Genomic DNA, 26,043 nt, shown 5'->3' with positions numbered 1-26,043 from the left:
ATATCAAGTTGAAAAATGTGTTTACTTGGTACCAGCAATACTTTTATATAATATTGGATCAATTTAACTTAGTTTCACCTTACAAAAATCACTTCTATTGTGAACAAACCTTATCAATAACAAAATCTTATAGTTTAAATACCAATAATGAGTTACGAGTTTTATATACATTTAGTAGCGTTTTTTCAAAATTAATACTTTTTATAAGCTTTATTGTTGACAACATTTATGTCTTAAATTTTTGAAACCATAAAGTTATTTTAGTTGGGACCCGATTCAATCGATCTCTTTTTTGGCTGCTGAATACATATGTACACCATACTAAATTTTGACTTCATGCGTGCAATCGCCGACAAGTTTTTCTTACAAAGTAGAAGTTATAGCTTATTATTTATAAAAGCAAACAAAATTAGGACATCCAGAAATTTGAAATTTTAGAGCTAGATTCCAAAGGAAGGAAGAGTGTGGAGATTAAATGTGATGATCAGTCTAATCGCTTACTGTCGTCACATTTGCGGAATTGTTCTCAAGGCACTGCCAAACAGTCTTGGCCGCTGGACGATCTTCGCTCAAAGTATTCGTGCAAAGGTAGAATAGCTCAACTATGCAGTTGTAATCGTCGCTCAGCTGAAAGGCCACCGGCAGAGGCGGGCGTGTGCCGTAAGCCGAATGAAGGTTGTTTAGAGAAAAATCAGAGATGTCGTTCTCCTTGGTGTCATCCTCTTCCTCTTCGACCGCCTTTTTTTCCTCCTCAGCCACATCCTGACTCATATCGTTGTCTGTATGCTCTTCTTCGACTTCAGGATCTTTCCCACCTTTACTTTCATTGTCTGAAAAGGTAAGATGCTTGCGCTGCAGTTTCTCAGCATCAGTGGTCAAATCGTGGGAGCTGTCCATATCCTCGCCCAGCGCTGCATCGAGTTCTAAGGTATGTGGCGGCACCAGGGCCAGGGTTTCGTAGATAACCAAACCAAAGCTGAAAATGTCTGCTTTGCTGTCTATGATGTCCACATCGTCCATGACCTCTGGCGCGCACCAAAGGCTAGTTCCTAAAAAACAAAACGGGTTTTAATTTTGTTTCAAATATGTACCATCAATTTAACTTGATAATCATCGTGGTATTCAAGACTTAGGTACCAGATATATGTATAAAATATCTGCAGTCTCAACTAACCCACATAGCGCAGCTCGGGATTCTTAACAAAATTAATCTCGCCCTGCTCGTCCAGCGGCAGAGAGACCCCGAAATCGCACAGCTTGCAGATCTCAAACTCTCCCTTAACCAGGATATTAAAGGATTTGAGGTCGCCGTGCAGCAACCGAGCCTCAGTGTGAAGGAAATCTAGGGCCAGAGCAACGTCCATAATCATCTTATAAGTGTGTTTAGCCTGAAGCGGACCTAGATCTTCGTCGTGACGTTCCTCGAGTATGGAACCAAGCGAAGTAGTGCACATTTCGAGCGCAAGAGTATTAAGGCCCTCTTCATTGGTGATGACTCCACGGAAACCTACGATATTCGGATGCTGCAGCTTACTAAAATAGCAAAAACAAAAAAAAGTTATCAGTTAAGGAATTTCTAGGGATTTCTGTCCTCCTGTCTGTTTCTATGTAAACTAGTCTCTCAGTTTAAAAGCTATAAGTCGGAACGGGCCGGATCGGGAGACTATATCGGATAGCTCGCATACGAAATATTGAAAAATTTTTTTTTGATCATATTGACTTGATTTCTTCCAGATTGTGTTTTTTAACTACTATCGAACTTCGAATTAAATTGTATTAAAATCGGATAACTCTATCATATAGTTATCATAGTTTTTTGCTCTGCTAGGGTATAATTATATCTAATTTCAAAGGCTAACTGTTATTTATTATTATTTATGAAGGGTCTATTAAACATTATATTATTAATATCCCACAAGTAGATAAATATAAAAAAAATTAGTTAGTTAGGGAGCTCTAAAACTTGTGTGACCCACATTGATATGGGGCTATCCTAGTACACACGCACATGCAGCATCCACACAAAGCACACACACACACACACACAATCGCAGGACAGTGCAAGTGGAGCCGATGGAATTGCGGTGGTTTAGCAGAACTTACCGCAGGATTTCCGCCTCGTGGACAATCCGTTCGTTGAAGAGCGTGTCCTTCTTAACCCGCATGTTTTGATTGAGCCGCTTCACAGCCCACGGCGACCGGATTTGGCCGCATCGCGGTGAGCGATCCAGGCGGTAAACGCTAACACCGGTACCGTGACCAAGCCTTTTTAACATCGGCGACGGCGGGACGCGAATTGGAGTGCTGCTGTTCTGTACGTTCACCATGTGCAAGTTGCGCAGCTTACGGCGCGGCGTGTCCATCTTAACAAATTACTGTATTGTTATATCAGTCAATCAACAAAAGCGCGACGCGCACAAAAAAACCGTTTGAACGGAAAATGGAATGCTACTAGGGTTGTTGATAATATATCAACATATCAATATATCGATATTTTATTCAAAAAATGATATATTTATATAGTATTTTTTTGTTTGCCCAAATATCGAAATATAAATATATATTTTTGATAGTTTTTGATATTTTTGTCTTTGGTTACTCTGAATTCCAAAGCGACAGATTTCATGGTGTCTATGTGTGCATATGTAATTTACGCACATACCACTGAAAATTGGCGCCAAACGCACACAAACACGTTGTTCACAATATATGTATATTAATAAGTTTTAATTCTTAGCTGTCAACGAACTTTGAAAATATTATGACAATAACGAAGTCTTTCAAGAATGCTGAGGCAAAAAGCAGGATAACGGACGCACACAAAGGGTGTTCTTAAAATCTCACAAACTAAATACATACTGGTCATAACATATGTATATACATATAACAATAATACTATTATTTTTAATAAGAAACTTATTGTCTTTTTATTGTGGGCGGGAAATTTTTTAACACAAAAAATATCGATATTTTGATGTAATATTTTAAATATTTTCACTTTTTTTTTGATAAAAAATATCATCAATAAGATTGTACCGATTGCAGTACAAAATACGGTGTTACGTTCTTAAAATTCAAAGTTCATAGCAACAAAATTTTTTTATTGTTCATATTTATTTATTAAAGTTTCATACATTGGTTCAAAATTAACCAAAAGTTAGTATGAATGTGCCTTTAATAAATGCATAACATTAATATTTTCGAAATTAAAAGTTGGTATTAAATTAAAAAAGTTGCTTTATATAATTAATTAGCAGGTTACACTTTAAAGAAACTTAAAAATGTTAAAAAATAAGAAGAAATAAGAAATAAGATCATATCAAATTTAAAATCCATTTGGGGGCGAGTTTGTTTTAACATGTTTTCTTTTTTGGTGGCTCGTTATCAAAAAAAATCTGTCTATTTCATTATCGATATTTTGCAATCGTGTAAGAACGAGGTTTTTAGCGTTTTCAAAGGGGGATGGGAGTAGGGTTGTGATGATATGTAAAAAATATCGTATCAGTGATATATCGTTTTTTAAAAATCTATCAAATTGATAAAAATATTTATCACCCAAAAAAATCGATATATCAAGTATTTTTGATATTTATTTAATTTACATATTTATTTTTATTAATCAACCAAAATTTAACAAAAATTGTTTTTTTTTTAACGGTTTTCGCTGCACAGTTGCTCAATGCTTTATTTTAAATACATACATACATTTATATATTATCCTGATTTTACTTTGCCTTTTTCCTATTACAAGTAATTTATAGAAAATTAAAAACAAAATCACTAACACGAATTTAGCGGAAAAAACTCGAGAGCAAATTAAATCAATTACACGGAATTCGTGTACAAACACAAAAATTCGCGGAAATACACACAAATCCACATAAAAATAAATTTTTGGCGCGCTCATCTCCTTGGCTTCCGTGTAATCACATCAGAGTGACCAATTAGGAAATATCAAAAAAAATTAGCGATATTTGATATATCAGGTTAAAAAAATATCGATATATTGATATTTTGATATATTATTCACAACCCTAGATGGGAACAAATTCGTAACCGTGTAAGACCGAGTTCGTGCTAAAAGAGTCCGTGTTAAGCGAGGGCCAAGTGTACTTATTATACCATGCCTTAAGCAATGTAAAGCAAATATTTAACACTGGCAGATGGTATATTTTATTTTTTCATGTGCGGTCACACCTTTGCTTTTCTAAATTTCTAGCGTCGTATTATTTTGGCGGTTTTCGTGGAGTTGGTTGGCGTGTTGTAAGCTTTGTTAATAATATATTGCTTGTTTTGATGTCAGTATTAAAGGGAAAAAGCCCACTCGGCGAGCAGTCGCTCACCAATTTAGCATCCAAAGATCAGGTTTATCCTGTAACCTTGACGGTATTTAAAAGGCTAATAACTAACCTGCCGAAGATCGCAAGCGTCCTACGATCCGCCGATGGAAACCACAAAAATGACAAAACCGACGACGACTACGCACAGTGGTACTACCAAGCGTTTTACAAAGATCCAAGTATTCGAGAAAAGTATCAGTTCGAGGTGGCTCCTTGCCCTCATTGCATCCGAGAAAAGTTGCTCAAGGTTCCTGACCCTGAAGTGATAATAAATGCGGGTAAACAGCAAGAGATCAACCAGTCAATATCAAAACAAGTCGATCACGCTAAAAGCGAAGCGAAGAATTTGCCACGAAACCTAAAACTAGGATCTGAAGATCACCTAGTTAAACAAAACAAGTAAGTGCCATTCAATTCGAACTAATGGCGTTAACAACATTTCGATTTGTGCAGGTTTGGCACCTTTGCTTTTCCGGTGTCCTTTGAGACCTTTGAAAGAAACATTAACAAATTAGTGGTGTTCCGCGCGATCACCAAGGACAAAGAGCACGGTGTGAAGCTATTGGCCGATGATGAGTATCGTCTTAGTACCTTAAGAAACTTCTATTTCCGCTACTACATATTTGCACGATTTCGTGGCAAGGCAAACTTTTTTAAAGAATGCCCACCGACTCCTTTAGCTAAGTTACTGGAATTCAGCAGACCTTATGATGCTCAAGCAGTCAAATCTGTTTCGGTATTTGACGCAAGGAAGAATAATGAAAAGTGAGCAAACAAACGTTTCACACAAATGTTTTTCTCTAATCGTTCTTTTCATTCTTGCACAGTTTTATCGCGAGTTTTGAGGAGTTTAAGAGAAGCTTGCTGAATTTAAACCAAATTGTGGAAAGCCTAAAAATGACGGACGAAAATTATGCCGGCAAAGTCCTCGAAGAGTGTGCCTATGACTACTACATGGCTTTTTACCTTACACCAGATTTCCGCCACAATTACAAATTCCAGTTGCGGCCATGTGCCACGGAGTTTCAGGACCGCCTACTGGCTTTTCCACCATGCCCCGCCAAGTTGCGGGAAAAACTGCTTAGCCTGTCACCGAAATTTACTGAGCAATGTCCAAAGGAAACGGCTTGCCAAGTGGATCGCAACTTGGTGAATAAAGTGGCGAAACCTAATAAAGAAGATCTACCCCAGGAGAGGTAAATAAAAACGTTCCCTTGTTTTTTCCTAATAATATTTGGTTAATTGCAGTGCGCAAGTCCAAGAGGACGTTTCCAGTAATTCTAGTAATATAAGAATATATCAGCCTGAATCAAAAGGGCAAGCACTATTATCTACGTAAGTAATGAATGTGGTTTTGATATAGTTTTATAAATCGTTTTGTTCTTCCTTATTTCATTAGAAAGACAAAGATTGATGGAAACAAAGGCCAATCGACAATATTTTCAGAGAAAAACCTAACAAATGAAAATTTAAATTTTACTACGAAATCAAACTCTTTACAACATTCAACCCAAATATTAGAGACGCCAGTGCTCCTGGAGAACGCAAAGGTAAGAAACCACTTTTTATTGAGGAATATGTTCGAGTAAGGAAACTAAATTGGATTCTATCTTAAAAATAAATTGAAAGGAGCAAACAACAGACTTGGGTGCCAGCCAAAAACAAGAAATACTCTCCATCTCCTCGAGTGAAGACGAAGACGCCGCTTATCGTAAGTTATGACCGAAATCTCTACCAATAACTAAAATAATTTCTAAACTTTCAGAGATACATAGTGGCGGTCCCACTCAGCCTATTGAGTCGATTGTTTTCAACGTGGGAACTGTAAGCCAAGATTCCCAACTGACAGAAATTGCAGGTGATCCACTAAAGGTCGCGGGAATCGCAGATGTGTCACAATCATCAAAAGAGTCCATGTCCTTAAATGTGGCGAAAATTAAGCAGGAACCCATTAAGTTCCTTAACAACGAACGTTGCAATGTTGACAGCAATAGTAGTCAGTGGGAAAAAATTGAGGAGCAAATAATAGACTTGGATTCCAGCCAAGAAGGGGAATCGATTATGTCCTGTTTTTTAATTCCGAAATTGAATCAGATGCCTGATAAGATGGGTAATTTGCTGCTTGATAACGACCAAGCGGATGTGCGCGTGGCTGCAGCCCTCCGAGAATTGGATACCGATGAAATCCCATGTACTTCAATTGTTCAAACTCCGTTGATTCCTGGAAAAAGGCCAGCAACTAGCGAGACGGGGCCGAACAAACGAATGAAGCCATTAAACGAACGGGTGCCGCAGGTGAAGCATGATTTCCGGAAGCTGCTGCTGAAGCCGAATGTTCATAATCAGTCTGAAGGCGCTGGACGTTCTGATCCTTTCGACAAAACTCAACCTCAGCCATCAGCGGGCAACATCACTCCCTCGCAGGAACTCCCGGAATCCTCCCAGCTGCACGCTCTGATAGATTCCACAAATATCAACACTCGCAAGGTAATTGAAGAAGACGTTAATAATGATTTTGTTGGGGTTTGTGATCAAGGCGGGTGCCTCCTATGAGCAGTCGTTGGTTGAGATTGACGGGAGGCGTTGTTATGTGCGAGGTCCTCTGCTGCAAAGTGTCTTTCCCCACTTGTCTTTCACGTTGCGTTCATATTTGGGGCATTTGGTCCACAACATGGAGGAGTTGTTCTACAAATGCCGCTGGAAAGCTTCAAAAGACTCTTCCATGGATCTCCGTAAACGGGTTTAATTGGTTTTTATTGGTGTGGTTCCGAAGTTCGGGACATTTCTCGTAAAGTTTGAAAAAGAAACGAAATACTGGGCGAATTAGGCAGATGGGATGATGGGAAGGCAGTGAATAACTGTAACGTAATCGAGTTCATCAACCCATGCATTTTGAAGCGGATTAAGGAATTAAAGGATATATTCGGTTGATCTTAAAATCAAATAAAGTATTTAAGCTTAGTTGAATGAGTTTGCCTTTTTTTGTATCTTTTCAGAGGCTGTGACGATCTTAGATTTGGAAACATTTACTGTATTATTGAAAGAAAAAATTAGCAGTCTAATCTCTTATAATTGCTGTTAAAAATGTATAATTTAAGTTTGTAACTTTTAATGAAAATTGATTAAAAATAGTTTGAGTTTGGAATAATGTTAAAAAAAAAAACATTAAAAGAAACTCAAATAAATAATAAGCACGTTAATCTCTAATCATCGCATTTTAAAAATGTGTTGTTAAATTTTTTGCTGAAAATTAATTTAAGAATGTACGTGGTAAATTTACCAAAAATGTTGATGGAAAAAGTTTTAATTTGTAATCTAATCTTGGAAAAAAGACATTTAAAAAAATGAATGAAATATTATTTACTTCTAATCATCGCATTTTAAAAATGTGTTGTTAAATTTTTTTGCTGAAAATTAATTTAAGAATGTACGTGGTAAATTTACCAAAAATGTTGATGGAAAAAGTTTTAATTTGTAATCTAATCTTGGAAAAAAGACATTTAAAAAAATGTATGAAATATTATTTACTTCTAATCATCGCATTTTAAAAATGTGTTGTTAAATTTTTCGCTGAAAATTAATTTAAGAATGTACGTGGTAAATTTACCAAAAATGTTGATGGAAAAAGTTTTAATTTGTAATCTAATCTTGGAAAAAAGACATTTAAAAAAATGAATGAAATATTATTTACTTCAAATTTGTGAGCTTAGGCTGAAATTTAATCTCTTTATTCATTGTTGGGGTGAAATACGGCGGGTATTCCTTCCTTCCTTCTCGATTTTGGGTTTGGGGTAGAATTAAGAACGCGGACAAGTTTTCGTTTAAACGTTATAAAAACAACTTCACTTTATTTCTGCGACTTCACTCGTACACTTGGAAATTAGAACTAACTTAAACTACGGGGTGGAAACTTTTTGAGCCGCTCCGAGAGCGGATTGGAGACCCTTAACAGTGCCAGAGAGCGAGATGCAAGTGATCTGGAAGAACTGCTCTCACGACTCTTAAGACTCCAGGGGCGGTTCAAAAAGGACTGGAAAGCGCCGCTCTGGCGCGAACATTCATTAAGCATCTTAATCTCAAGACATCGCAGTTGAAAAATGTATTTGTTTGTATTTGTATTTCTGACTAAAAATGGATTTGAATACTTTGTGATAAATTAATCAAAAAGGTTGTTTTGAAGCCATAAGTTTGATTTTGAAATCTAAAATAAATAAAAAACTATTAAAAAATGAGTGAAATGAATAAAAGCTCATGTTAAACTAAACCAGAAATGTATTTTCTTTTGGGGAAAGGGGTTAAGCAATGATTATAATGATTCGTTCGGGTTGTTTTATAAAAAAAAGGTCGAAAAGGTGAAAAAGCAAGCCATAATACAGCATACATATTTTAATCTAGAATAATTAAATTGTTAATGCATTAGTGATCGAAAAAACGCGAAGTTCAATGAGCAAGAGGCATATACATATATGAAAAACTATTCTTCCCATGCTCTGTTTGCAACCCGGTACCAAGATGGACTTATCAGATAAAAAATATTTCGTTTTTGTAAGGTAATCGTGAAGGGAAATCGCTATAAACATACATGCTGCCATTGAAACAGCGAATTTAACATTACGTCTCTTGTTATACCCTTGCAGAGCAAAGGGTATTATAATTTCAGTCAGAAGTTTGCAAAGCAGTGAAGGAGACACCTCAGACCCCATAAAGTACCTATATATATTCTTGATCAGCAACACAAGTAGAATCAGAATACGTCTGTACGTCTGTCCGTCTGTCTGTTTCTCTTCAAACTAGTCTCTCAGTAGATTTTTGGTGGGTACTATTGCCATATAGATCTTTCAATTTTTTGTGTAGATGGGTCGCGGTCTCGACAAGTTTGGGAAACACTGCTTTATGGTGTTTCTTCTTTACTGCGTGGCCAACTTTTGAATTTCTGGTTTGACTTCAACCGGTCACAACGAACGCGGCCAATTTTTTTGTTGGTGTATTTTTTTGGCGCGCACTGTTTTGAATCTCAATCTCACCCTCAACAAACAAAAGCTCTCACTGAGACACATATCGGTTGGAAAAAAAGTGCACCCTAAGGCACCAACAATGGTCGCTGAAAGATTTCTTTCAAAAAACAATAAGTCGCTGTCAAATCGTAAAAAGTCAAAATAATTTTTGGACATGGATTTTTTGCAAATTCTGCAGCTGCTGTGCCATTATTAGAAAAACGATGACATTTTTGGTAGAAAAACAAGGAAACCAGAGTCACCAACCATGGTGGAAAAGCATCAACAAAAAAAAACAAATAACATAAATATTAGGGTATAGTACCGATATTTATTTAAAGAAAAACAACATTTTACAAAATATATTTTGTAAAGACAATCAGCCGTGCAAAGGCATTTACTATCAGCACTTTTTTGAGCGAAATTTTAGGTCTGATTAAAAAATAGATGTATGCACATATGTATTTTCATTGACAGTCGACTTGCGCAATTTGTTTCCCTTTAATTTATTTTAAATTTCAATTTAGTGTAGGTAGAGAATTTTTAGTTTTTATTTTGACTCGACCGAAGCTGTTAAATACCAGTAAGTTTTCGGCCCATAACAATATCGTAATTCCGATATTTATCCAGTTTTATACGGCTATATCGATATATTGATATTATGATATTTTGTCAGCAATCCGATTAATCATCGATGGAAGCTTCCACCTCTAGATCGGGCGCCGCAGTCGACGTCGCCGCAGTTTTCCGTTTGGACCGTCGTGGATTTGAAACCGTTTCGATCCGGTCCGAATATCTTCTGTTTGTGTTTTTTTTTAATGTGTAGTGGGAGAGTGTCACCTACGAAATAAGAGCAACAAGAATATCAATTTCTGGAGCGCGTGCACAAACACACAGAGAACCGCCGAAACAGCACATGCTTGATTTGTTGTTGTTGGCGGAGTCGTGATTTAAAAATAATACGACACTCCAAAATTAAATACACACTCCACCACAAGTGCAAAATAAAGTTTCTGGTTTCTGGTGATAACAACAACAAACGAGGTGAAGAGCCAGTTAAAGGTACCGCAAAAATGGCACTCAGCTGTTACGAAAAAAAACACTAAAAGCACCGAAAATCAAGTGAGGAAAGAGAGCAATGATGGAGATTAAAACAAAGAGCGGAATTGGAATCGTAAAAAACCGAATAAAAGTAACAAGCGCGGCAACCTGCTCTTGAAATCGACACAAATCTCGGATTTTTATTTTTTCTTTAATCTTTTGTTTTACAATAACCCCCAAAACGCCATAAGGCACAAGTGCAATAAAAACAAAACAACAAAAGCAAGAACAAACAAAATCAATATTCAAATTAAGCAGCGGCAACAACAACAGAAACTCAACGAGTCGATAAGCTAAACGATAAGTGAGACGGCGAGAGCAAAAGGAGAGAAAGAGAACCACAGAGAGAGAGAGAGAGCACAGCATCCACCCAGACCCAATTTACCACCCCCACAAAATGGGACGTCGAACTTATTTAAGCCGGGTTTCAGCGATTTCCTACCCCAGTAGAATCGAAGGATGGCTGGATGTCTGCGGTGAGTGGGAGTTACCTGTATACATATGCTTATATCAGTGTCCATCCATAAGTACTACCGCAATCTAGCGCGATTGGAGTTAATCAAGGGGCGGAAGGTATCTGATTTTTCAGAACAGTTTAAAATAACAAACAAAAATGAATAACAATATTTTACATTTTTGACATTTACAAAACCATAAAGTTGTGGTAGTATTTTCTATTGATTCTGTAAAGTATTATTGTCCAATATTAGGGTTAATCAAAATTTGTTTTAATATTAAAGTACATCTTTAATTTCGACCTAAATCCTTCGACGACTATTATACGTTATCTTAATTCAACAGCAGCTCAATCCTAAAATGTTTAATTTATGTTAAAGAACTTTTAATGGTAATGGAAATAGCCGATAAGGGAAAGCCACCTAAAGCTAAGTGGTGGTACCAAAGTTGTACCGCTGAAAAAACAAATGCAGTTGTTTGACAAAAATGAAGTTATCTAGTACAACAATAGCTAACTTATTGTTTGTTTTTGCAGGCCACCAATTATTACCAAGTCAACAAACAAATTACGCTATATATACATAAATACGATTCATCTTTGCAAATGTAATATTTAAATTGTAGGTAACTTAGACTGTTGAGCCTTAATCTCATTACTTTGAACGTGTACATATGAAACAAATGAAAAAGTGGTACTGATAATAAATTGTTGTTAATTTTTGTAAATCTTTGGGGTCGGAGTTTTTTTTTTGTTTTTTAATCGAAGGGTCATTTGTTGGCAAACTAATAGGTCACAATGACACTTGACCGGTTAGTAGACCGGATAGAAACTAATCGAATCGTACCTTGCATTTGATTGAAAACATTGGTTTTGAGGTAAGAAAACCACCAAAGCCATGTGACCAACTCACTTGCCTAAAAACTAAACACCTTTTAAAAAGTTTGGTAAACATGCGTCCATAACTCCAGTTTTTAATCCGTGGATATTTACTGGGGGAATGGAAAGGGAGGAGGGCTCTCGGCGGATGTGGATGCGGATGTGGAATTGTTTGTGGATACGGATACAGATGTTATTTGTGGGCTGTGTGATGCGCTATCTTAACTTAGGTATCTTCGTCTCACCTGTGCAAATTCCTTAGCCTGGGAAAATCCACCATTCTACATTTTCGGGCAGGTTCATGTTTGCCGTCAAGCGTTTTTGCCCATTATCTCACATTTTACACGTCGCAGGTTGTCGCTGCTCATCGTTGCTGGTGTTGTTATAGTGAGGAGTTGGTCGTGCGTCCCTCGGAAATAGGTAAAAAGACAAAAACACTCACACACACATGACAAATACCCAGGCAAATAGACAACAAAACCCCTGCGAAGGGTCTTTCATCGCTGTGCAGGCAACCAAAGTGGCGAAATTGATGTGGCTAACTGGCCCTTGTTTAACGGGGGTTATATTATATTATAAAACTACTATTCTACAGTTCATGTTCACTGCCATTTTAAACCGATTTTTGACATATACAAAACATTTTATCATTTTAAATAAATCGGTTATGTCGTTATAGCTTTGAAGGGCTTGCGAGTAACAAGACAAAAACTTTTAGAATATTGTTTATATCAGCTTAAAATAAAACCTTAAAACGCCTATTGATTTAATGGTAATTACCAATGGCAGGTTAAATAATAATATTAGGTCAAATAATATTTCAGTGTAAGTCAATTTTTCAATTTAAACCCACATTTGAGCATAGTGTTGAAAACAGCCATAAAAAGTTTGTTATATATGTTATATGTTTCAAATAACCGTTATTTTTTATTTGTTTTGTATACTTTTTTAAGCAAAAGAGTGTCTTTAAGTTTACCGACAGCTCCTCATTTTGTCGCCTGTGGCAGATATGTTACATGGTGTACGGACTAACGGTTGGCAGTGAAGAGGCACGAACAAGAAAATATTGGCAACAGCACACGAACACACACTCATCCAATCGCGATAAGTGGCAACCAAAGGAAAAGAAAAAAGGAGAAAAGGCTACCTTCGCCTTGAAGGCAACTTCACTTATTGCCGTTTTCGGGTTTCGTTTGCCTGGTTTGTGGCTCATTTGCTTCATTTTTCCATTTTTCTTGCCCTGCTGTTACGGTTATTTGCCCGCATCGGAAGGAAGGTGTGTTTGTTTCCAGGTGAACACGACTGCTTTGGCCTGTGTGTGCGTGCGGGTTGGTGTGTCAAGGTCGTTTACGGTATTCTATGGTAACCTTTTGCCTCGCCATTTGGCTTCGTCTTGGCTTTTGTCCGTGCCTCTCGCTCTTTTGTTGATTTCGTGCACGGCTCATGGGCCACCTACAAAACAGTCGAAAAGACACCAACCAACACACGCACATTTGTGGTGCCAATTTAAGATCACCGGTTATTTAATGTTGATCTGCCAATCAGACATATCATTTTTGTAAGCAATAGTTAAGCTTTTGTATACATCAATGCTGTTTTCATAGCTTGTAAGTGGGCTATCTATTTAAATATACATATAATTACAAACAAACAAGAAAGGAAGCTAGCTTCGGCAAGCCGAAGCTTATATACCCTTGCAGTCATCAAATATTTCGAAAATTTTATTTGCTATTCAAGAGTCGTTAGAAAACTCTATATTCCAAAAATCATGATTTTCTGATAAGAAATAACAATGTTATCATTTTATTTCCGTTAATTCTATATAGATTTTTCGATCTTTCTTATGGCAGCTATATGATATAGTTGTCCGATTTTTATGAAATTTTTTTTATAAATCAAGGCTAGTTAAAAAACTTGATACTCAAAAAATCATGCTCGTGGGATAAAAAACAGCGATGCTATCAATTTATTTCCATTAATTCTATATATATTTTTCGATCTCTCCTATGGCAGCTATATGATTGAGTTATCCGATTTTGATCAAATTTAATCTGAAATTCAATAACAGTTGGAAAACGCCATCTTGAAGAATTCAAGTCGATCTGATGAAAAACAACGGCGGGAGAATTTTTCATTTCATTCCCTCGTATGGGAGCTATCCGATATAGTCGGCCGATCCGGCCCGTTCCGACTTATATACTGCGTGCAATAACTACACACCTTTTGGGAAAGTTTCAGCAAGATAGCTTTAAAACTGAGAGACTAGTTTGAAGAGAAACAGACAGACGGACAGACGGCCAGACGGACAGACGGACAGACGTACAGACGTATTCTGATTCTACTCGTGATGCTGATCAAGAATATATATACTTTATGGGGTCTGAGGTGTCTCCTTCACTGCGTTGCAAACATCTGACTGAAATTATAATACCCTTTTGCTCTGCAAGGGTATAAAAAGAAGCTAGCCTGGGCGAGTCGAAGTTGATGTACCCTCGGCGAGAGCTTAAGTCTATAAAACAACTAGATTATCACATCATGAAAAGTGGAACCGTTTGACCCTCGTTTGCCCACCAACTGTCACCACAGTTTTAAAGATATCAAATTTCAAAACTTTTCGAAAACTAACAAAACTGTTGCTCACCTTTTAGGATTTAGAAAAAATGTTTACTTTAGAAAATATATATTACGGGTTCTTTTTATAAAAAAAAGAATAATAATAATTTAAGCAAACAATTTTTGTTGGAGTGAATAATTTCAAGTTGAAGTTTCCGAGCATCCTTCAAGTTCGAACTTTTTCAAAAATGTAAACGGTGGGATCAATTCTCTAATGCTTTCGGAAAAAATGTTTAAAAAATTAGGATTTTATAATGCAAACTAGGGTCAAACGATTACACTTTTCAATGTTTATTTAAAATATTTTTTTAGCATCAAGGGTTACGATTTTAGGTTTGATTTTGTCCCTGTGTGTTTTTAGTTCAGAACAAATCGCAGAGTTCCATATGCCTGTTCCTGTTATTTTCAGCTTGTTTGTGTTGTTTCGTGTTACCCGCTGGCCTGACATCATTTCTGTCATGTTTCGAGCTGTAGCTGCCTTTATTTGGTCGGCTGTTAGTTTGCACAGTAAACACACTCTATGGTGTCCCGATGAATATTTAGAAGACTTCCCCATTTGTCAATCTTAAACCTAAAACAAAAATCTTACTTTTATTTCTAAAGTAAGAGTGGCCAGGGGGAAAAAAACATAAAAGTGAATTTAAAACAAGAAAGGAAGCTAGCTTCGGTAAGCCGAAGCTTGTATACCCTTGCAGCCATCAAATATTTCGAACAGAATACACAAAGGCTAAACAACATCGAAGCTACGACGACTTTTCTATTAATTTTCCATATTTTCCATAGAGTTTTCGATCTTTCCTATGGCAGCTATATGATATAGAGGTTCGATTTTTATGAAATTATTTTTATAAATAAAGGCTAGTTAAAAAACTTGATACTCAAAAAATCGTAGTCGTGTGATGAAAAACAGTGACGTTATCAATTAATTTCCATTGGTTCTATATATTATATATTTTTCGATCTCTGCTCTGCAAGGGTATAATAAAATGTTCTAAAACGATTTTCGCCATCCGCATATAACAATGTACCCCGAATGTCAAATGCACATCACTTTAACTGCAATAAAGGCTTCAAGATTGGGTTGCTTATTCGCCCGAGAAACTTCCCAAAATACGAGTGCCTACTGTACCCTGTTATCCCCTCTTGGCCTTCGCTTTGCATGTCACTTGGCCATGTCCAAACTCTTCTTCTTGTCCGATTTGGGTCGGTTCTTTGGGCTCTGGCGTTTAGAAATTGGTTATGAGGCCGTTTTCGTGCAAAACACCGGCAGGCCCATGCCAAAAGCGTTAAAAGGAAGACGGCGAGAAGAGGAGAAATCGACTGGGCCAAAAGGCAGGCCACAACCAAGACCGAAGTCCGAAGACTGAAGACTGGAGGAGGAGTGGCCAAGACAAGTCGATGGAGAAGAACGATAAACGGCGGAGCGGCACTCGAGTGTCGAGATGATGGCGTCATTAAATTGGCCGAAAGCTTTTGTCGCTGACACACTTTTTGGCATTGCACTTGTTGTTGTTGTGCGATTCGATTTTTATGGGTTAAAGCGCCACCACCTGCTCGGTGCTAACTCTAAAATTGCAGCTCTTGGATACAAATGTATCTCGCCGTTTCTACATTTAAAACGAGCAATTTGCCACTCTCTCTCTTAGCAATTAGCAAAAAGCGCAAATTTTCTACAAACTGATGAAAGTTCATCTTGCGGGTTCTTAGAGTGTCAATATAAGCCACATCAATAATAATTGCTTAGCAAGCTAAGTCTTAAATTCTTAATAAAACAAGTAGAGGAGCTATATACCCCTGCATTTAAAAATTAAATGTGTGGAAAACGAGTAGACCCATCACAATCCATATTCAGTAGATTTTTCCCATTGTTAGTTCGATCCCTACAACTCTTGTCTAACTTTTATTGTACTTAATTAATTTAATGAAGCCTGTATAAAAATGGAGGGAGTGCGTTATGTTCGGCTATTGTTTTGCAAATAAGAAAACATTGAAGGAAGCTAAACCTTTTGAGACATATGCATACATTTGCACTGGGCAAAAAAGAAAAGCTAAGACGCCAAAATATTTAAGATACTGAATGTGTTGTTCAATGAAAAGAAGTGTAGGAATATGGCCTCTAAAATGCTTTTCATATCTCATAAAGATTCGAACACATTAGCGCAAATTAATTGAAATTCGCTGGCCAAGTTCAATGAACCCCGGCAGACTTTCGTTTGAGGAAAACCTTTCCTTTCCAATTGCAATCCATATTGCGTCCGCAATCTGGCTGGGATCTGCCGCCTGCGAGCTTGACCCACTGCATCTGCTAGAAAGTGAAACATGGTCGAATCAACTGGCTGCGATTGCCTCTCTCGGGCGAGCGAGAGAGAGCGAGAGAGAGCGGGGCAGGAAGAGGGAAAGAGATGGGCTGGCGCGGGGGGCCTACTGTAATTTTCTATTTTCAAGTATCGAATGCGTTCGCTGTCGCCGCTGCAAATGTTGCCCAACAACTTTCTATGAAAAAATTCACTTTTTCCTCTATGACCAACACTCCACCTGAGTCGCCGAGTGTTTCGGGGGTCCAAAACCAGCTTTTAGCCTCTTATTTTTATTTGTGTTTTGGTTGGGCTTTTAGCAAATCGAACCCGAACAGATTAACACGTTGCCGCCGCTAAAACAAAAGGGAAACTTCGCCGAAAGAAAACCCGTTCGTATACGGTTGTACTATTTAGAAAAACACACAAGCCACACACTAAAAAGGCGAAAAAGCGATTGTCCAGATGAGTCTCTTTAAAAATCTGGATTCCCAGCGAATTGAATCATATTTGGGGCGCCAAAACACTTGTTTCCCCCAAACGGATCGTATCAAAATAAATCTCAGCGCAATGTAAACACATTGGGCTGGGTATGCAAAAGCCAAACAAAAGCCGAATACAAACAAATCACAGCTGAAGAATTCCGCAAAGAGTCGCATTTAGGGGATTGGGTTAGGTTTTTATCATTCAGCGGTTTGTTAGGCAACAGGAATCATTTTCATTCTCGGAAATCAGGTGTCGTTTTCTCAAACTTGGGGTATCAGCCAGAAAATTTAAAGCGTTCCGATTACGAAAGAAGTGGCATTAAATGTTTATATATTTCAAGTATATCGTAAACATTAAGCTAGTTTAATAAAATACAAATCGAAACTCCGATAGCAACTCGAACGAACACAAGAGCCTGTAAAAAATAAATCGTGTGTGTATCCACAAAAAAAAAGTGGAATACAGCCAAACTCAAAGAAACTAGTGATTCCCTGTCATTTCACTGAAAACTAAATAAAAGCCACAACAATATGCGAGATACTATGTGTCGAATGACTGGGAAAGAGCCGAAGGAAAAATCTATAAATGAATTGACAAATCAAACAAAAAATGCAAGCAGGTCGCTAGTATTACATGATGCGAAATCCAAGTTATGCTATAATTCTGCATTGTTTGGCTGGGGAGAAAAGTGGGGCAGCACGAGACTCGGATTGTTCGACTTCAGGCTCCGCTTTTTGCCCGATTGTTTGTGTTTTTGTTGTGTGTTGACTTTTCGAACGATTCGCACATTTCCCATAAACCTAATTAAACGCGTTTGTTCGTTCGTTTACGCAACGATTTGTGTCGGGATTGCGTGCCGTCTATATACAGATGTCTGGGCATATACACGATATATGTGTATGTACACATTTCTATATGCATCTGGGTCGGGCGGGTCACCGCCCAAAATGCAACATGTTGCTTGGGAGGGGGAAGATGAAGATGATTTGGGACAGCTGCAACATGCGGAAGCTGCAGCATAAACGGGGCACTCGGGAAACGCGTAAACACTTGCCATTGGTTTTTGAGCAGTTGAGGTTTCATTTGCTTACCGGATTTGTAATATTTTAAAAACCACAAATAAATCATGAAAAGATTTGAAACAGCTTCGCCATACGACTACTGGAAAGTGAAAAACAGAATGCAAATGTAAAAAAACCTCTTTTATACCTTGATTTTGGCTATAAACATATTATTATCATAAGCATTACCACTAGATGCCCACTACAATTGCTTTTGTTTCTGTAAATGTGGTTTTAGGGCGTGCTGCCACGCCCCAATTTGATGGAGACGGCGGCCGAACAGAAAGCCAACCGCATGGAAACACATTTCTTTCTTGTGGTTTTACTGGAGACAATGGACAAGGGGAACAGCTTGACTCCCCCTCCCCCTCCTCCTTGTTTCCCCCACCCCTTCTTAGCACACCCACCCCCCTAAAGACTTCCAGTCAACATGATCACTCTCCACCTCCTTCGACACCCATACAGGCGCACAGCTGACGCAGAGCATAAATTACTTTAAATTAGTTTTAATTGGCAATGTCTTTCGGTTGCGCCTTAACATTTAATAATTACATTTTGAGGGATGCATTTCTGTGGCTAAACGTAAAGAATGTGCATCAATCCGAATATCGACAACAAAATGAGAGGTTCACAACGCACAGTTAATTCATATTTGATTTGATTCATGTATGTAGTTGATAGTTGATGATGTCATTAATTATGCGCGGTGATAACGAAATGAACAGAATAGCACAGCTGAAAGACGCGAGAAGTTGTCGGAATGGTAATGAGATAATTTCAATTAACTCACCATTCTCGCTGTACAATACAGTGCGTTTCGATGCGGTAAACACCCCGTTACCAATTAAATACAACAGAAGAAATTGATATCGAGAGTTTGATAAGTAGCGAAGGTTAAATTAACTAGTTTTGATTGGTGACATTTAGCATCGTAATTGCCAGGCCAACATTTAATAATGTGGTTTTACTAAAAACTTAATTTCTTCAAGCACATAGTCGATAATTTTGATTCATTTTTTAGATGAGTCATTCACTGTTACTGCTTAAAACTACATTTGGTTAATCAAACAGCTTGAGCTTAAACATGACACATTTGACGACCTTATACATATTTATATTGATTAAAAATCTAACTACAAGGCAACCCAAAACTTCGAGGTACGATTTTCGAAATTATTTGAACGGTTTTGACAAATTCAAGTTACAACCTTTTTAAAATCACGTTATTTTTACATTTTTTAATATATTTTAAAATATTTTCTAAAATTTAAAAATTGTTTGATTTTGACTTATTGAAAGTTTTTGTGAGTAATATAATACTTCCAAAAAAAATATAAATGTATAATAAAATTCAAGTTACAACCTTTTAAAATCACGTTAGTTTTAAATTTTTTAATATATTTTAAAATATTTTCTGTGAGTAATATAATACTTCCAAAAAAATATTCCACTCATTTCATTATGAAAAATCAAACTAAAATTTGTAATAAAGAAAAGAAACATATGCTTCTTAATGATAATTCAATCCCGTTCAGTTATATTATAATTTCAAAAATAGAATTGAGACTCATATTAGTTTCTCTAATTGTATACAATTGTAAAACTCACAACGTGCCACTAAGTTCGGACTTAATATTTCCTCAATTTTCATGAGAGTTTTTCCATTGGCATAACTAGCAGTATTGCTGATGGCCTTAAAGCTGTGAAACACACTGTAAATCTTGCGAACAACTTTTTCGTCATTCATGTACCTTATCATTGCAGCTCCCTGATGGTCAAATGAAAACGTAAACATATACTATAAATGCCACGGGGAAATGCTCCGAGGTTCAGAGATAAATCACAGATTTTTCGAATACCTACAATAAAAAAAGTAAACATAGCCAGAAGAAGTTGAAGAAAACGATTATATTTCCATTCAGGGAGATCATTTAAAGAGATTTGAAAAAAATAATAATACAAAAATATAGAATTTGCACACCTTGGTGCATTCAGTATTTTTTTTGATCGGTTTGTATTTTTGTTTAAAATAAAATTCAAAACTTTGAATCCTTCTAGGTGACAGTTTTAAACTTAATGTTCGGGATAACCCAAATAGCTCAAGGTCATAAATATTTCTTTCTGTGCAAAGCTATTGATGGAAAAAATTAATGGAGTGGGGAAAACGAAAAACACTTGTTTTTCCATGTTTTCCACGCTCAGAGGCCAGCTGACGGACAGTGTTTGTTTGTGTGCGATTGTCCATTGACCAACCGCAGATCTCCGCAGACCCCCTTTAACCCCCTCCCCCTCCCCCCTCTCGTCGCCCCTCATCGACACCTGTTGCCATGTCCATGTGCAAAAAGAAAAATCGCTGACGCAGTGCATTGAACTCGAGAACTCAAAAAGCGAGAAATTCTTATGCAAAATCCAACAACAAAAAATGTGAAAAAAATGAGAAAATTTATAATAAAGAAACAAACGGCCAACGAACGTTATAAAAAACCAACAAAATTAACGCAAACTTGCTGAGCAACGACTTCAGATTCGCCCCCTCTCTTTCGCTCCCAGTCGCTCTATCTCTCTCTGATGCGAAGACGTCATCGCTTCACTCGCATTGTTGTTGTTGTTTTTGGTTTTTGATGATGTTGCTGTCTTAACAATTACTTACAATATTTATGTTAAATGGGCAGACGACGCCAGACTTAAAAATACGCTCGCCCATATGTACACATGTGTGTACGCACCTGTATGTATGTATGTACGTATGTGTATAATTGGGCGATACCGAGTTGAGCAAAAAGCCGATTACGGTAAAAAAAAAGAATTCCGATTTGAGCAGAAACGATTTTTGTACATACAAAATGAACATCCGAGTTGAGCAGAAACGATTTTTGAACATAAAAAATGAACGTCCGAGTTGAGCAAAAAGCCGATTACGGTAAAAAAAATAAAAACATCCGAGTTGAGCTTTTTCCACATAAAATTCCACAATGTCAGAGATGCCACAAAATCATTATTAATTTAATTTAATTTAATTTTTTTGAACATCCGAGTTGAGCAGAAACGATTTTTGAACATAAAAAATGAACGTCCGAGTTGAGCAAAAAGCCGATTACGGTAAAAAAAATAAAAACATCCGAGTTGAGCTTTTTCCACATAAAATTCCACAATGTCAGAGATGCCACAAAATCATTATTAATTTAATTTAATTTAATTTAATTAAACATCCGAGTTGAGCTTTTTCCACATAAAATTCCACAATGTCAGAGATGCCACAAAATCATTATTAATTTAATTTAATTTAATTTTTTTAGTATTCAGTTTAGTTTTTTTTTCAGTTTTTAGTTTAGTTTTTTTTTTTAGAAAAATTACTAAATTACTAAAAAAAAGGTTATTTTTTAAGTTTTTAGTTTTTAGTTTTTTTTTTTAGAAAAATTACTTAATAATCATATGTGCTATATGATTATTAAGTAATAATTATTTGCAAATAAATGGATAATAAATATATGAATAAGTAATGATTTTGACGCATCTCTGACATTGATTTTGCCTAACTCGGATGTTTTTTTACCGTTATCGGTTTTGTGCTCAACTCGGATGTTCATTTTTTATGTCCAAAAAGCGTTTCTGCTCAACTCGGACATTCATTTTTTATGTCCAAAAAGAGTTTCTGCTCAACTCGGACAATTTTTTGCAATTTTCGGCTAGCCCCAAATAATTCGCTGCTTAAATAGAAAACGAACAGAGAACTCAATGGATTAAGACTTTGACGACACTGTGAAAAAAATTAAAGCTTACCCTACATAAACCAAGCGAAAACGAACGTATTATTCATATGAACGACACAAACGCAGTTTCATTTGTTGACCTTTTGCTTTATAACTTTATAAATATAAATGCAATTCAGCACTCTGGTTTTTCGTACAATCTCTTTCGATTTTTATACCCTTGCAGAGCAAAGGGTATTATGATTTCAGTCAGAAGTTTGCAACGCAGTGAAGGAGACACCTCAGACCCCATAAAGTATATACATATATTCTTGATCAGCATCACGATCAGAATCCAAATACGTCTGTCCGTCTGAGGCTAGCCGAGTTGAGCAGAAAATTGCAAAAAATTGTCCGAGTTGAGCAGAAACGCTTTTTAGACATAAAAAATTAATGTCCGAGTTAAGCAGAAACGATTTTTGCACATAAAAGATTAACGTCCGAGTTGAGCAAAAAACCGATAACGGTAAAAAAAGTGTGCGCGCACTCTTGCATTGATACATATGCTATATGATTATTGAGTAATTAAAAAAAAAAAAAAAACTAAATTAAAAACTGCAAAAATAACCTTTTTTTTAGAAAAATTAAATTAATAATGATTTTGCGGCATCTTTGACATTGATTTTTTATGTGGAAAAAGCGTTCATGCGCAACTCGGATGTTTTTATTTTTTTTTACCGTATCGGCTTTTTGCTCAACTCGGAATCGCCCGTTTTTACGCGTGTCACGCTCACATCTCCATTAAGTACAACTTCAAGTTAAAATCATGTTTGTATGTGCTTCACATTGTTATCTCATAGAGGCACAGAAAGAATGAGAGAGAGAAGGAGGAGGAGAAAGCATTCTTCATGACGCAAACTGAGTGAAACGAACTTTGAGAACTCAGACACGCAAACTGAAAAGTACAAAAAAAAAGGCAGGCACTAAATCACAATGCGGTTCAACTTGGCTAAGCAATTCTCATTGTTTTTTTTAGAAGCTACTGTATCTTCTTTTATCTTCCCTCTCAGGTGAATTCTAATTCATCTCATTTTCACATTAGAAACGGCATTGCAGTCCAAAGCTTAAATTGGAGCCGCAGTGCGATTTCAGATGCATAAATAAATAATCTTATCCATTTGCCGCTGCTTAATTAATAACACGCATGCGCCACATTCTCCAAAAGGTTTTTAGCTCAGTTACAAGACGTCTACATAACGTTTCGCGGTGGAAAATGTTCTTTTGCATGATGATTGTTGAAAACAGAAGTTTATGTAGTTTTTTTTTATAGCTTTAATTATGATTAATAATTGGATTTTTACGATTAACTCACTTCAGTGTATCATTATACTTAGATGAATCTATGAATTTGACACATTTTTACATTCGCATTAATAACAAAGCCTGAAAGTAGGCAGAATTTTTTTAATTACATCGCATTACGTAGCATTTCGTGTTTTTACTTTCGAAAAACTACTTTACTGTTATTTGAAGTCGACTTAACCGTTTAATTTCAAACTTGGTACACATTTTTAATATTTTTTTTTTTTTATATTCCGGGGGTGTCAACCACAAAATAAATGAAGTAAAACATGTTTCATCTTAAAAAGCGCATCAAAAAATTTAGAATTATAAAAAACAAACTTTAATGGTTTTCCATTTTTATACAATTTTCCGGTCGAGTTATAATTAACTCAGCAAATTGTTTTGTTTGCTAAAGACGTTCTAAGGAAGCTCTGTCACGGTCTTATGCTTTAATATTTCCGCATGAAAAAGTTGCACAACATTGTCAAAATTATGCTCAGTAATATAGAGTATGTACAGTCAGTTCAAACGAAATTGCTCAAACCTTCTACGCTCTTCACCTTCAAAGAAGCTTGGCCCAAAGAAATTAATTTAGTTTATTATTTTCCAATCCCAGTTTCCAACATATACAAAATTGGAATATGTAAAAAAAGGGTCAAAACTTTGTAGTTTTATTTTTTTTTTTGATTATGGGGAAATTGTTTTTCCATATTTAAATCTTAAAAAACAAAAAAATAAAAAAAATACAGGCATTTGATTTTGTTAATATGTTACGTCTTAATTTATGGAAAACAACAAAAGAAGATAGCTTCGGCAAGTCGAAGTTTATACACTCTTGCAGTCACAAAATATGCCGATTTTTCTATTAATTTTCTATATTTTTGCGACTGTTCATATGACAACTATTTATACGATAAAGTCATCCGATTCTTGTCTGATGAAAAACTACGGTATGTAATTATACCTTTGTAGAGGGCATTATAATTTCAGTCAGAAATTCTTTGTAAAGTGGTCTCTCTCTTGCTGAAACTTTTCCAAAAGTTTAGCTAATGCGATCACTATATAAGTCGGAACGGGACGGATCGGGCGACTATATAGGATAGCACCCATACGAAAAATTAAAAAAAAAATTATCATGCCGTTGTTTTTAGTCATATCGACATGATGACTTCCGGATTGTGTTTTTTTACAACCATCCACTTTCGAATTAAATTTTATCTAAATTGGATAACTATATCATATAGCGATTGAAAAATATATGTATAAATAATGGAATAACAAGAAAGGAACCTAGCTTCGGCAAGCCGAAGCTTATATACCCTTGCAGTCATCAAATATGTCGAACAAAATGCATAAAGGTTAAACAACGTCGAAGCTAAGACGATTTTTCTATTCATTTTCCATATTTTCGACTATAGATCATATGGGAGCTATATGATTTAGTTGTCCGATTTTGATCAAATTTAATTCGTAATTCAAGAGTCGTAAGAAAACTCTATATTCCAAAAATCATACTTGTCTGATAAAAAACAACGTCCGTTATTTCTATATAAATTTTTCGATCTTTCCTATGGCAGCTATTAGATATAGTTGTCCGATTTTTATGAAACTTTTTTCTCAGTATAAGAGTTGTGAAAAAACTTGATATTCAAAAAATCATGCTCGTGGGATAAAAAACAACGATGTTATAAATTTATTTCCATTAATTCTATATATATTTTTCGATCTGTCCTATGGCAGCTATATTATAGAGTTATCAGATTTTAATAAAATTTAATCCGAAATTCAATAACAGTTTGAAAACGCCATCTGGAAGAAATCAAGTCGATCTGATGAAAAACAACGGCGTTAGAATTTTTTATTTCATTCCCTCGTATGGGAGCTATCCGATATAGTCGGCCGATCCGGCCCGTTCCGACTTATATACTGCGTGCAAAACCTACACACCTTTTGGGAAAGTTTCAGCAAGATAGCTTTAAAACTGAGAGACTAGTTTGCGCGGAAACGGACAGACGGACAGATGGACAGACGGACAGACGTACAGACGTATTCCGATTCTACTCGTGATGCTGATCAAGAATATATATACTTTATGGGGTCTGAGGTGTCTCCTTAACTGCGTTGCAAACTTCTGACTGAAATTATAATACCCTTTTGCTCTGCAAGGGTATAAAAATAATAACGTCGTTAATTTTTATCCCACGAGCATGATTTTTAACACATCAAGTTTTGTACCTACCCTTCAATCGATCTGTATAGAATTAACGAAAATAAAATTATAGCAGCGTTGTCTTTCATCAGAAAAGCATGATTTTTTAAAAATAGAGAAAGAAATTTTGAAATAAACTTCATAAAAGTCGGACGACTATATCATACCTATAGCTGTCATGAATAATAGTCGAATATTATGTAAAAAGTTTTACGTATTTTGTTTGACACATTTGATGATTGCAAGGGTACCTATATAACTTCCTTTTTGTTTTCTCCTTTATTTTTCCGATTTTTCCAATAGAAGCATTATGATTTAATAGTCCGATCTGGACCTTTCTGCAGGCGGTACAACAACTAATTTAAACTAAGAGATTAGTTTATTAAAACACTGATTGACGTTGTATAATCTTTTTTTCAGAAACCGAGGGGGAACTCACCCGCGTGATCAAGACTCTTCCCTGGGGTCCTTTGTATTGCGTCCTGCAGCAGGACGATCAGACATTCACCGCCTACTGCAGCGAGGAGATATCGGTAAGAACTCACAGATATAAAGCTCGAAGATCGTAGATCAATCACT

General features: G+C 36.2%; 3 protein-coding genes across 9 annotated transcripts in view; 2 read left to right on the top strand and 1 right to left on the bottom strand.

Moving 5' to 3' along the window:
• Positions 1-3: 3 nt before the first annotated feature.
• LOC108092787 (lymphokine-activated killer T-cell-originated protein kinase) lies at positions 4-2,460 on the bottom strand. 2 transcript variants are annotated; one of them, XM_017192553.1, is made up of 4 exons: positions 2,104-2,460; positions 1,175-1,533; positions 502-1,049; positions 4-440 (listed from the first exon to the last, which is right to left on the bottom strand). In XM_017192553.1, the coding sequence occupies exons 1-4, from the start codon at positions 2,361-2,363 to the stop codon at positions 435-437; spliced, it is 1,173 nt and encodes a 390-aa protein (XP_017048042.1). In that variant the 5' UTR covers positions 2,364-2,460; the 3' UTR covers positions 4-434. The 2 variants fall into 2 exon arrangements, with proteins under 2 accessions (XP_017048042.1, XP_017048041.1); XM_017192552.1 differs by having other exon boundaries at positions 4-1,049.
• Positions 2,461-4,180: 1,720 nt separating this feature from the next.
• LOC108092807 (protein telomere ends associated-like) lies at positions 4,181-7,621 on the top strand. Of its 2 annotated transcripts, XM_017192580.2 has the most exons (8): positions 4,181-4,739; positions 4,794-5,105; positions 5,168-5,536; positions 5,589-5,675; positions 5,740-5,890; positions 5,970-6,051; positions 6,106-6,827; positions 7,337-7,621. In XM_017192580.2, the coding sequence occupies exons 1-8, from the start codon at positions 4,297-4,299 to the stop codon at positions 7,343-7,345; spliced, it is 2,175 nt and encodes a 724-aa protein (XP_017048069.1). In that variant the 5' UTR covers positions 4,181-4,296; the 3' UTR covers positions 7,346-7,621. The 2 variants fall into 2 exon arrangements, with proteins under 2 accessions (XP_017048069.1, XP_017048068.1); XM_017192579.1 differs by lacking the exon at positions 7,337-7,621 and having other exon boundaries at positions 6,106-7,285.
• Positions 7,622-10,043: 2,422 nt separating this feature from the next.
• LOC108092777 (ras GTPase-activating protein raskol) overlaps positions 10,044-26,043 on the top strand; it is a 49,870-nt gene continuing 33,870 nt past the window's right edge. For all 5 annotated transcript variants that reach the window (XM_017192523.2, XM_017192522.2, XM_017192519.2 and 2 more), the window contains exons 1-2: positions 10,044-10,911; positions 25,885-25,997. In XM_017192523.2, coding sequence (XP_017048012.1) covers positions 10,833-10,911; positions 25,885-25,997 — 192 coding nt within the window. In that variant the 5' untranslated portion in view covers positions 10,044-10,832. The remainder of the gene's footprint in view (positions 10,912-25,884; positions 25,998-26,043) is intronic.

This window comes from Drosophila ficusphila, unplaced genomic scaffold (genome assembly GCF_018152265.1).
Source record: "Drosophila ficusphila isolate 14025-0441.05 unplaced genomic scaffold, ASM1815226v1 contig_197, whole genome shotgun sequence".
Taxonomy (NCBI): Eukaryota; Metazoa; Arthropoda; class Insecta; order Diptera; family Drosophilidae; genus Drosophila; species Drosophila ficusphila.
The sequence above is the reverse complement of the archived record's forward strand: the minus strand, read 5'-3'. Positions and strand labels throughout refer to the sequence as shown.